Source organism: Mustela erminea, chromosome 21, assembly GCF_009829155.1.
Source record: "Mustela erminea isolate mMusErm1 chromosome 21, mMusErm1.Pri, whole genome shotgun sequence".
NCBI classification, from domain to species: Eukaryota; Metazoa; Chordata; class Mammalia; order Carnivora; family Mustelidae; genus Mustela; species Mustela erminea.
In genome coordinates, this window is record NC_045634.1 from 25,930,546 (window position 1) to 25,942,849 (window position 12,304).

Genomic DNA, 12,304 nt, shown 5'->3' on the forward strand with positions numbered 1-12,304 from the left:
TCTGGAAGAATGTTCGTTCTCTCTCTCTCTCTCTCTCTCTCTCACAAACACACCTCCCACAATCCAGTCATAAGACAGCTCTACAATCCACAGGAGGCTCCTTATAATTTTTTAGCTAAAAAACAAAAGAGGGTGAGAGAGTTTGCACCCTCAAGGGTCTAGACGGTTGAGTGTGAGGGTTGAAAAGAAGAGAAGCATTTTATCAAATGATATTGTGGGATTTCTGAGATACACAATTTATAAGTACTTTAAAAATTATTTTCAGTTGCTTCATTCTTCCTTGAAAGTAGCACCTTGTGGAAACTGGATCACATGAGGCCCCTGCTTTAGATTGAGTTTCAGGCATTTCTTCTAAAATAGTCAAAACATTTTCAGGTAAAAACAGAAATTCCCTGTACCCCTCCCACTTGGTGTCTCTTCCCGTTATCCTAGCCCTTCCAGCCCTTTCCTGTGATTCGTCTAGAAACGTATGGCTTACTGACTTTGGTAATGCTTTTTTCCACACCCCATTCCAATTTTGCACCCTTGTCACGTCTGTGACACCAGCTCCAGATGAGATACCTCTGCCCTTAGGAGGACAGTAGAAAAGACTAAAAAGGACACAGTTCCCAGTGAATATTACCATGATTATCTTGCCTTGTGAAAAGGGTGAGCATTAGTAGGATAATTAAAAATGTCTTCGATACAGGATGCTGTATAGGTAAGAAATCTTACTCCAGAGAGGATCACCTTGATATTATTAAACTCTGATATGCTAAAACAAACAAACAAACAAACAAACATAATCAACCAATAAGAAGGATGCTCCTACTTTTAATGAGTTAGAACATACTAGGAGTTATCCTCAAAAGAGTGGATGAGAATACCTCCAAGTCTCAAGTTAAGGTGGCATCCTGGTCCCTTTCTTAGCCTCAGCCCAAGGAAGAAACTCTGTTGAGTATTACATTACAAGGCCCTTGAGGATAGGGACAACATGTATTGATTTTGAATCGCTATTCCTATCACAATGTGGAGCCCATAGGAGCTATTGAATACATGTTAGTTGAAGGAATAAATATAACTAAATGCCTTAACCATTGGAGAAATTGCTCAAGTTTTTTTTTTTTTTAAAGATTTTATTTATTTATTTGTCAGAGAGCGAGCGAGAGCGAGCACAGGCAGACAGAGTGGAAGGCAGAGCCAGAGGGAGAAGCAGGCTCCCTGCGGAGCAAGGAGCCCGATGTGGGACTCGATCCCAGGATGCTGAGATCATGACCTGAGCCGAAGGCAGCTGCTTAACCCACTGAGCCACCCAGGTGTCCCTGCTCAAGTTTTTTAAATTTTTTTTTTAATCTCATCAGTCCACATGTGAAATCTGTGATCAGGGTTTAAAAACTAACTCTGCATCCTTGGGTAAAACACCATTTTGTTTGGATTTCTGGGCTTTAAGTTCAAAGCCTGATTTGTAGAAGGCCTGGGTTCCTATGATGAAATAAAAGGTTTTTCCTTTATCATATTTTGGGTCTCCAAATTTTCAAAAATGCATTTTTATGGTTTCTCTTTGTTTTTGTTTAAAAATGAATCTGTTGTGTGTGTTGAGGTAGGGTAGAGGTGCTCAAGAAGAAAGAAGAACAGCAAACAAACCCAAAAAAAGCCACTTTGATGAAGCCTAGTTAGTGAGCCCAGTGAAGCGTGTTTCATCCTGATGCCAAATGACGCTCACGAAAATTGCAGCAATTTTTGATGCACTTGCCAATGTTTGTGTTATTTTTACTTTAAAGATGTAGCAGATTGCTCCAAAATAAATAATTTAAGCTAACGTTTCAAAAGAGTCCAAGCGCTTGCGTCTTTCACTTCTGGCTTCTCTTCTGGGACTAAGCTGTGCCCAACAGAAGCAATCCTCATTTCTATGTAACACTCCATTTGGAGGGCTGTTTTCTTGCTTTGTTTTTCAAAGTTGAATCTATTTTTCACCATTCTGTTCCAAATGTCGTAGATTCTATCATTGTTCTGCGCTGAAGCAATAACTCCTCTTATCCAGGAAAACAAGGGAATAAACACAGCATCTAGATTCATGACTTTGTGGGAGGAGGTTTCAAAGGGGTGCTCTGGGGTGAAGATCTCATCCCAGCCCCATGGGAAGCTACAATTTCCGTATAGATTCACATTTAGATATCAAGCCATGAACAAGGGGTCAAATTTTGTGCACTACGTCTTCAGTATAACTTAAAATAGGATGGGAAATTATCTTCACACAAAATGACCCCATCCTCAACCAATTTTTAGACTTCTCATTTGTCTTTGTGGTACAATCTGAGAGAGAAGAAACCTCTATGATTTAGAAAAAAATCAAAAGTGAGTCTTCATGCTGTTCTGTATTTCCTAACTGTGCACGAGTGGCTTTTATCAACAGAAAAGAGAAAATGGCTTTTATAAAAAGATGAAGAATGAAAAGACCAGAACAATGAACTGACGGCCTTGTGTTCTCATTAATGTAGGCCGCCATTGTGAGGTCCACCAGATGATTGGGAACTACATGTGGGACCCGACCACCAACAAGTCATTTGACATTGGTGTCAACAGAGACAGCCTGATGCCTCTGTGGTGGAATGGATCAGAACCTCTGTGGGTCACTCTGACCAAGGCCAAAAAGAAGGTCTACATGTACTACTGGCCAGGTGAGTGTGTGTTGACACCCAGGTCCCTCCAGCCTTCCAAATCTCAAACACCATGGAGTCTTTTAAGACAAATGATGTAGTTGTCATGTTCAAAGACTAAGCCAGAGTTTGAAAAGTGGGATCCTTACAAGAAATATGTCTTATGGGCATGTTTTCTAAACTTTTGTTTTGAGCTAACATCTGACCAGACACAAAGCTATTTCCTGATTTCCTTGCTTTAGCAACATTGTTGTAGTAGATCACACTTCTTCATGTGCAAAATTTTTGGATAGTCAAAAGAGGTAAATTATGTGTTGCTTCTCTGCTTTACAAAAGAATTTGGCATACTGTTTCTATACATTTTGAGCTCCCCTGCAATGTTGAAAAGACAATTCAAAGCACTTACAACTTTTTGGTGCTGCATTAAATGAAGTCTCCTTGTATTAATATTCCTCCCGTACATCGTAGATCAATGAGAAACTAAATTACTTTACTTACTGCAATGAGGTAAGTCATCATGCAAACTACCCTGGCTGCTGTGAGAAGTCTTCAGAATAGTCTCATCTTGGCAGTTAAAATCTTGCACTAAGGATGAGAGGTTTCAGTGCTAACAAAATAATCCATTTACAGTTATCTTCCCATTGGTGAGATTCATTCTTTAGGTAAGTGGGTAATTTGACTTCCTGATGTACATGGCTATAGATGCTTTTTTCCCGAATTCTTAATGGTGTAATACTGCTGATTGCCATGATGAAAGAAGACATCAGAGGAGGCCTGGAAGAAATGAAGGGATTAACGGGGAAAGGCAGCTGGGGAAACTCACTGGCCTGGGTTGGAGGACAGCAGCAGCCTGATAGAATTGTGGGAGCACTGTGGGTTGTGGGGGACAGTGGTAGGTGGGTTCTGGAAGAACAGAGAGAAGGATGAGTAAGCTGAGGCTGAATCACAGATGGCCCACACTGAGGGCGTGGGCCTTCAGCAGGAGTTTGGAGGATGCTGGGTGGAGGCGGTCATGTGGAGAGCTGCTCAGGACACTCAAGGCCATGCCAGCTCTTGGAGGAGCACGGAGCACAGACAGATGGAGACCCTAGAAAACAGACCCACAGCCGTGCTGGGGTAAGTGCCCGGAAAACTGCCACAGAGCAGAGACTAGCATCCATAGGTGAGCCCACGAAGGTCGGAGCAGGCTGCGTAAATTAGAAACTGGGCAGAAGAACAATTAGACCGAAGCTGGCTCTGCTGGCAGGTAGACTTTCAGAGAGAGGACTGGAGTTTCTTCAGAAGACACCTGGGTTTCTGCCCGTAGCCGCTACCTCAGCTGACCTGAGAAGCTTTCAAGCAAGGAAAGGTTTTAAGGGGACTTCATTACCTTAAATGGAGACTCAACTTTTCCGGGTCGGACATGAGATTAAGAAAAGAAGTCCGTGTACTGGCCAAGCTAACCAGACTTGCTAGAGGAGCGAGCTTATGGATCAGCCCACTGTGATGAGGTCTCAAGCTAAGAAATACACTTTGAGTTCATTCTCAGAAATCATTATTTTTATTTATTTATTTATTTTTAAAGATTTTATTTATTTATTTGACAGACAGAGATCACAAGTAGGCAGAGAGGCAGGCAGAGAGGAGGAAGCAGGCTCCCTACTGAGCAGAGAGCCCGATTTGGGGCTGGATCCCAGGACCCTGGGATCATGACCTGAGCTTTAACCCACTGAGCCACCCAGGTGTCCCAGAAATCATTATTAACAAGTACAAGGGCCCATGTGCATGGGCCTAGGAGAAGGAACAGATTGGACACTCTGACTTAGGGACCACCTTAGACAAATCTAAGGACCATCAAGACACAAGATGGCCCAGTGCTGTACGGGTCAGCTTCCATGGTAGCTGGTTAATTTGATTTCCTATGTCTTGGAACTTGAACTTTTTGTGCTCTGAAGAGCACATCTCTCATCATCTCTCCCCAGCTCCCTATGTGCTGCTTCCTCTACCCATGATCTCCTGCCAGTGGCCTTTCATAGCAGTAGAAGGAAGATGGCTGCCATATTTCAGAGCTCTCTGTACAGCATTACAGAGCACTATTCTCTATCTCATCCTGGAGGCTCTGGCTCCTTGAGGATAATGAACAACTTGAAGTTTTATATCTCCGAATATCTAAAAAAAAAACAAAAAAAAAAAAAACAAAAAAAAAAAAAACAAAAATCCCAAAACCCTCAATGCTAATCTGCATGTAAAACATCACGTTTTCCTCCAAAGCAGCTCCTTAAGGGCAAGAAAGGTCCAATCGCTTCTTTTGAGTTACAGTTTGACAGCTAATGTGATGTGACAAATACACCTTACGATCAGTTTATAGTGTTCGTTATTGGGAGGAAAGAAGCTAAAAAGAAAGTCTCCTAGGATTTCCTCAGCGACCTAAATGAAGATTAGCTACAGATCTGGCCACGATGAAATCTTGATCGAAATCAGATGAGCAATCTCTTGTTTCTCAGACATGGTCTGGTCCTTCTCGGCGGGACATCCCAACAAAGGCTCTCCAAGAGCCGAGTGTCTCTGAAGGCCCCACCCCCTGACCCAGCCAGGAGTCCTCTGGCACTGTCCCTTCTTACTAGTGATAACTGAGGGATCACCGGTCACTGCTCTCCTTTTTGCCTCCACCCAGGTCCCCTCCGGCCCCTCCGCACAGCCAACAGCCCAGTGAGCGTTCATTTGTCTCTAAAAGATTAAGTGAAGTGCAGTGGCCTTTCTTCTAAACATGACTTGATTTTATTTTTCTTCCCAAATCCTCCTCTTCCTTCTCCACTTCCCACAGGACATTGCACAGGCCTCTGGACGAGGCCTGGACAATCTTCATTGCTCCAGTGAGCTGTGTTATGACACTTCGAGTCTCGCCGTGAAGTCAATATTTAGAAGTGCAATTTAGAAATGGCAGTAGTTCAAGTTTTCCTGTCAGGTAGATAAAGCAGCCGACGGCAAAATTCATCAGTGGTGAAGAGTCCAAAATAGCCCACCTCAAGTCTTGAGAAATTTAATATTGTAAACAGACTCTTTATTACCCCCACCCAATGGTGCTATTGATCTGTGCAGGGAGAAGTGTACCATGGGAGGTGATCCCCGGCCCTAAATCAAATATTTCTTTGGGAAGCCCAAAGAAATCATCCAGGAACAGTACAACAGGGGCCTAGCAGTGTTCTGCAAAGGATAAGAGCTGTGTGTGTGTCGTTCGATAACTTTGTCCCCTATTCCGTCCCTTTGGTTTGAGATCAAAGAAATTTTATTGAGGGGGAAAAGGAAGAGGCTCCGACAGTCGCTTCATAGTAAGAGCAACCCAAAACAGAGAAGGACGGAGGAGGAGGAAAAAGGAGAGGGAGATGGGACGATAAGTCAGACACCATGTGGAAACAGAGTTTTAGTCGTGTGGTTTTGAAGTTCATTCTTATGGCTCTCGCGAAATACCAAAAAGGAACAAAGATTAGCAACTTCTTAGGAGTCTCCGATTAAAACTCCTTGGAGTGTTTGAAGACTCTGAGTTCTCTGTCTTTTATCATGGGGTTTGCGGTGTGAACTCCCTATAGCCAAGCACTCGGGGGGACTGGGGAGCAGCCATTCATATGGCTCTGGACAGGGCTGGGGGTAGGTCTAGGCTCTTCTACAGACCTCTTCCTGTCCTATGCAGGTGTTCAGATACATGGGGCACCTTCTGTGTGGGGAAGGACACATTTCCACCTAACTTCTCTTCTCTACTTTCCAGAGGTGAGCTGGGTGGGGACTTTAGGGGTGAGTAACTGAGCTCATACCAAGTTTAGGTTGTTACAAGCAGGGTGATTTCATCTTTGTAAGTAAGGGGACATGGATTAGCTATTGACTGAGAATTAGGAATTGTTCACAGCCTCTTCCTGTGTCCTGTGGTGGTGGGTTCCCGACAGCCTTCAGCTGGGCTGACCTTAGTATACACTAAGGCACAGGGAAGATTAGGGATCCAGCACCGGTTATACGAATGTGTGACTTAACGTTATGAATGCCTCAGTTCTTTGACTCTATGACAGGACTCCAAATATCTGAATAAAAACTGAAATTTTCTTTTCAGACAAATATTTGACATTGTAAATGCAAGGGATCCAGAGTTTCACTAAAATTTCCAATAATATTGCCAGTTTAACGTTAGACTTTAAGATGTATGTGAGTTTAGAACCTAAAGAGGCCCTAGTATGTAGTTTGCTGATTCCTACACTTGTAAATTAGGACCTCTTTAGGAGGCTTCTCAAAACTACGGGTCCCCTTTGAAGAAAAACACACCCATGCATACAACACTAATGATTTTGTGCTCATGTAATACAAGAAACTACAATGATGAGGACTGGCAAATGGTCTTTGACATAGCAACACACATATATCTAATCTATATCTAATTAATTTGATTTTTTTAATGTGATAGGAGCATGTGTTAAAAGTCACCGAAGTACCAAGCGAAACTCAAGCTCCTGTAATTCATCTTGTCTGGCTAGAGTGGGCCTGGGTCAAAATCCCTAAGACTCTTTGGGTTGAATTCACCTTGAGTCATTTCCTTTGTTGGTCAGGAACCTTGGTCAGGTCTGCATCCCTGATGTTTCTGTCTGTGTCAGCCAGAAAAAGAACATGAATTCTCATTTCCAGTTGGAGGTTGTCTCAAGGAAGTGATCTTCCAAAGCATTCTGCAGGACTTCTAGGCGTCAAGGATCTCTGCCCTAGAGAAACTAAGGAGGTGTTGCCTCTCTGGACCACCGCCGGCAGGAACAACTCCTCCAGTGCTGGAAAGTTTTCTTAGCTGTCCAGCCACATGCTGTCTCCTTGATCAGGCTGGCATCTTGGCCAAAAGAGCTCACTGTCTCTCAGCAGCACCCATGATGGCAATTAGAAAGCCTTAAAGAGAAATCCAGAGATGAACTTTTCTGGTCTTCACAAGTCATGGCAAATCCGTTTCTTCCTAAAACATCTTAAAAGGGTGTGTGACTCCAGGCCCTGAAATCAGCTCTTAGGAGACAACTATGAGCAAAAGCAGATCAGGCTCTCCTCACTCCAAGCCCCTCCCTCCAGGAACTCACCATCCCATGAAGGAGGCTGATGATAATCTTACACTTGCCCAAATAAATGTAGAAATCCGCTTGTTAAAACTGTAATAATGAAAAGTAGATTGCATTATGACGTTATCTAATGAGGGATCTGGTTTCATCAGAGAGACTGACTAACACCTCGGTGGGAGGGAGCACCAGGGCTGAGGGAACAGCGGTCTCCAGGTCTGGCGGGGATGCGAGAAGCAGCAGGCTCAGGAAACTGAGAGGGGAGGATGTCTCATCCTCATATGGATGAGACAGAGGGAAGCCGAGGCCAGGCCAGGTGCTGTGGGCCAAAACAGGAGAATTAGTTCCTATCCTGAGAGGGAGAAGAAGTCACTGGAAGGCTTTAAGGAGGAAGGAGGCAGTGCCCTACTTGCATTTTGACAAGACCAGTCTGGCTACTATGTGGAGAATGTATATGGACCCCCAAGGGGATGGCATAGTTGGGAGCTGGTATGGACCTGGGAAGGAGGTGACACTAGCTTAGAAATGGTGAGAAATGGAATGATTGGGGACATATTTAGGAATTAAAATCGCCAGGATCTGGTGATGGACTGGATTTGGGATTGAGCAATGACAGGCGTGACATCGGGTTTCTGGCTGACAGAACTGTGTGGGTGGTGGGTCTTCACTTAAATGGGGGAAGCTGGAAGAGGAATGGTTTGGGGGCACAGGAGCGTCAGCTCTGTGTTGACTTGGAGACATGTGGACCGGGCAGGCCTGGAGCTCGGGGAAGAGAGCTGGAGGTACTGCGGTGTGGTTCATGGTGGTGGCTTCGGGGGTCCTTGGTGCCATGTGGGTGCAGAAGCTCACCTAGGGAAGGAACAGACATGAGAAGAAGAGAGGGCCCCAGACACGTTGAGGAAATGAACGATCAGATAGAGGGGAGCCTGTGGAGGAAACAAAGAAGCAGTAGCTTGAGAAGCAGGATTATAAGCAGAAGCGTTGTGGACTGTGTAACAAAGAACAGCGATATCCCTTGATAAAGGCGCCTAATAAGGGGCTTGGTCTCATCCGAGCGCAGGGAAAGGTGTCCCTGAGGGAGTGACTCCAGTGGATAGCTCTTGTCACAGAAACCAAAGGAGTAAAATGGTTTCAAGACGAGAGAGGCCACCATCAGTCCTCCCTGTTGAGAGAGATACAGAGGCTGCGAAAGGGGTCTGGGTTTATCATCAGAGATGTCACAGGCAAGCTCTGAACTTTATGGAAGTTTCATCTCTTTAGCATTTTCTAAATTAGACTAATAAAAATTCTTATTAATAAGGCAGGGTACCCTTTAATTTCTGTCTGTTGCACAAGAGTCTTGATTTTAATAGCAACACTGATTATTATACTTGATCTAGAATTTTTTTTTAAGATTTTATTTATTTGACACACACACAGAGAAATCACAAGTAGGCGAGAGAGAGGGGGAAGCAGGCTACCTGCTGAGCAGAGAGCCCAATGCGGGACTCGATCCCAGGACCCTGAGATCATGACCTGAGCCGAAGGCAGAGGTTCAAGCCACGGAGCCACCCAGGCGACCCTAGAATTGGTTTTGAAAAAAACAAAATATACAAACAGTAAAATTTGGCATGATTTCTCCCACAAAGATAACTGTTTAATTTTCAGTTAAACAGGGAAAGATGGTGAAAAAAAAAAAAAAACCCAACACCTTTTTTTCTGGTCAGTGACTGTTTTGAATGCCATTAAGAGTTGGTACATGCTAATGAGCAATGAGGCATATTTCCTCGGGTCGGGAGGCAGACGAGAGGTCGGCCGCTCTGGTCCACCCTGGCCCATGCTGGGATTCTGCAAGACACACAGTATTGCATGAGCGAGTGGATCGGATCTCTAGGAGCATTCGAGGCAGAGGAAAGGATCAAGGTCTGTGGTTCAAAGACAAAGTGAGCATGTCATCTTTGCCGAGCTGCAGAGGAAAACAAGGAGGCATCTGACAGAGTATGGCGGGCATGAAAAGGTAGAAAACTTGAAATGGCCAGATCTTTATATGCTATGTAAAGGGATTTGAGTTCAGAGGGCAGGGTATATTAGTAAGTTAATGTCAGTTGTGGAAACAGAAAAGTCTCAAAGTCTCAGTGGCTTCACCCTATAGAAATTTTTTTTGGGGTCCACAGAAAGCCCCAAACCGGTGTTCCCGACCAGCAGTCAACTCTCCAAATAATAATGCAGACCCTGTTTGGGACTGAAATGTGTCCCCCCCCCCCCCCGATTTTGTGTCTTGGAGCCCTAATCCCCATGTGATGGTATTTGGGGCGGGGCCTGTGGGAGGCACATGAGGTCCAGAGGCCAGGGCTTCCATGCTGGGCTCAGTGCCCTTACAGGAAGAGGAAGATACCAGAACTCTCTCAGCTACACAGTGAGAAGGTGACCCTTTGCAAGCCAGGAAGAGGTGCCTCACCAGACCCCAGATCTGGCAGCACCGTGATCTTGAACTTCCCATCTCCGAGAATGGTGAGAATAAACGTTTGCTGGTTAAAAACCATCCAGTGGACGGTGTTTTATTACGGCAGCCTGAACACACCAAAGCAGAAGGGAAGGAGGGAAAGATGGAAAAGAAGGAAGAAGGGAAGACTGAGAGTCAGATATTACCCCAACATTTGTTAGACTCAGTGAGGAGGCGGACGTGCCAGAAATCAGCAAATCAGAACGAGGCAACTGGATTTTCAGGGCTCCTGTTCCTGCCTTCATTAGGACTCGGAAGGGCTGGGCGTTCCTGCTGCTCCTCCTGGGTGCTCAGGGCTCACGGCCACACTCCACCGGTCTGGCTTCCCGAGCCACGTGCCAGCCCAGAGCTCCCTGAGCCCTGCCTCACCCTGTGCACCGCCTGGCTTCCCTTCCCCCAGTGCCCCCCTGCCAGCTGGTCCCATCGAGAGGTTTCAACTCGGGCTAGTGATCAGGTATCTCCAGGCAGGCCGTCTTTTATTCTAACAGCTCCTAGGGCCTTGCTCATTTAAAGGAACAACTGACCAATACAGGAATGATAGCCTTCAGGGTAGAACCCAAGGAGGAAGAAAGTTTTATTCTCTAGGATCAGGTTAGTGGCTTCTCTCTGGGCTGACTGGGGCATTCTGCCAGCTCTGGAGCTTGTTTGGGGTCAAGGTTAATTCCCACTGATAGCTCCATCTGGCCCAGAGCTGAGGCTGGTGTGGGAGGCTCAGAAGTCCTGAGGGTCTCACCACCTCCATTTGCTTTCTGCATTAGTCCCCGCACTGAACTCTGACCTCAGGCTGTCTGGGAAGACTTGGTTGCCCCAGTGAGGACCTTTTCTCCTGCAGGGATCTCACCAGAGGAGCTCCGTGGAAAATGCTGCACTACCCCCCACCAAAGCTTCCCATTCAGGGCAGTGTCTGGGTCCCAGGCTCTTTCCTGGGGTTAGCAGATTACAAATCAGAATTCCTTACCCAGCAGGATGGCTTCCACCAATCCTCTCTACTCCCCACTGGGTCCTCCTCTCTTGTCTGTTTAGAGGCTTTTTTTTTTTTTTTTAAGATTTTATTTATTTATTTGACAGAGATCACAAGTAGGCAGAGAGGCAGGCAGAGAAAGAGGGGGAAGCAGGCTCCCCGCTGAGCAGGGAGCCCGATGTGGGGCTGGATCCCAGGACCCTGGAGTCATGACCTGACCCGAAGCCAGAGGTTTTAACCCACTGAGCCACCCAAGTGCCCCGAGGCAATTTTATTTTTTAAGTTTCTGTCCTTTTTTCTCCCTCCAAAGGAGAGACACTCCACCCTGGATGCAGGTAAGAATTACATGAGGCCATTGTAAAATGCCAGGGCCCAAGCTGCACTCTCAGAGGTTCCAACGTAACCGGTTTGGAGGGAGGGCCCCTCCGTCAGTGATTGTAGAAGCTCCCCCAGTGGCTCTCCTGGGCAGCCAGGGCCGAGAGCTCTTGCTCAGACACTCGGCCGCGTGTCTGCGACCCAATGTGCCGTCTCTGGCCCCTCTCACAGTCCCAGGCTAGCTACACTGTCCTGCAGATCCTCTTTACCCGCCCAAGTCGTGGCTAGAGAACCCCCCGGGGTCACTCTGTTCCAGCATGTTTGAAATGAAGTCACTTTGGCCTTCTCTGATGCCAACAAGGAAAAGACTGGGCGGGTTGAGCGTCTAAAGTAAACTGGGCACTTCGCACACATCCTTTTATTATATATATCCTCAGAACAGCCATGAGAAATGACTGCTTCTTTCCCCACTTTACCACGGAGGACGTGCAAGTTCCAGAGAGAGCATGCAGCTGGGAAACAAGGAGCTGGGCTGCCCCTGGGGCTGTCTGACTCCAAGTCCCAGGCAAGGTCCACCCCCGCCCCGTACCCGAACCTCGGCCAAGGCTGGGGAGGGTCTTGTGCTCCTGGGGCACCCACTGTCCCTCCCAGGCTTGGCAGCCCAACTGCCCAGAGCAGAGCCAGCTGGGATCCAGGCGGAGGGCGCTGGCAAAGTGAAGGAAGAGGCGCAAAGTTGGTGCTCCTGTATTACACCAGCCCTCGGTAGAGAATGCTGGAGTCTTAGTTCTTGGTGGCTGAGGACGGTCCTGCAGCCACTCCGCCTAGGAGGGTCTGTGCCACAGACTCTGCTGGTCCCAAAGCC

At 46.4% G+C, this 12,304-nt stretch overlaps 1 protein-coding gene across 2 annotated transcripts in view; it reads left to right on the forward strand.

The window, feature by feature from the left end:
- ENPP6 (ectonucleotide pyrophosphatase/phosphodiesterase 6) overlaps window positions 1–12,304 on the forward strand; it is a 108,057-nt gene that overhangs the window by 49,429 nt on the left and 46,324 nt on the right. For both annotated transcript variants that reach the window (XM_032328878.1, XM_032328877.1), the window contains exon 2: window positions 2,478–2,657. In XM_032328878.1, coding sequence (XP_032184769.1) covers window positions 2,478–2,657 — 180 coding nt within the window. The remainder of the gene's footprint in view (window positions 1–2,477; window positions 2,658–12,304) is intronic.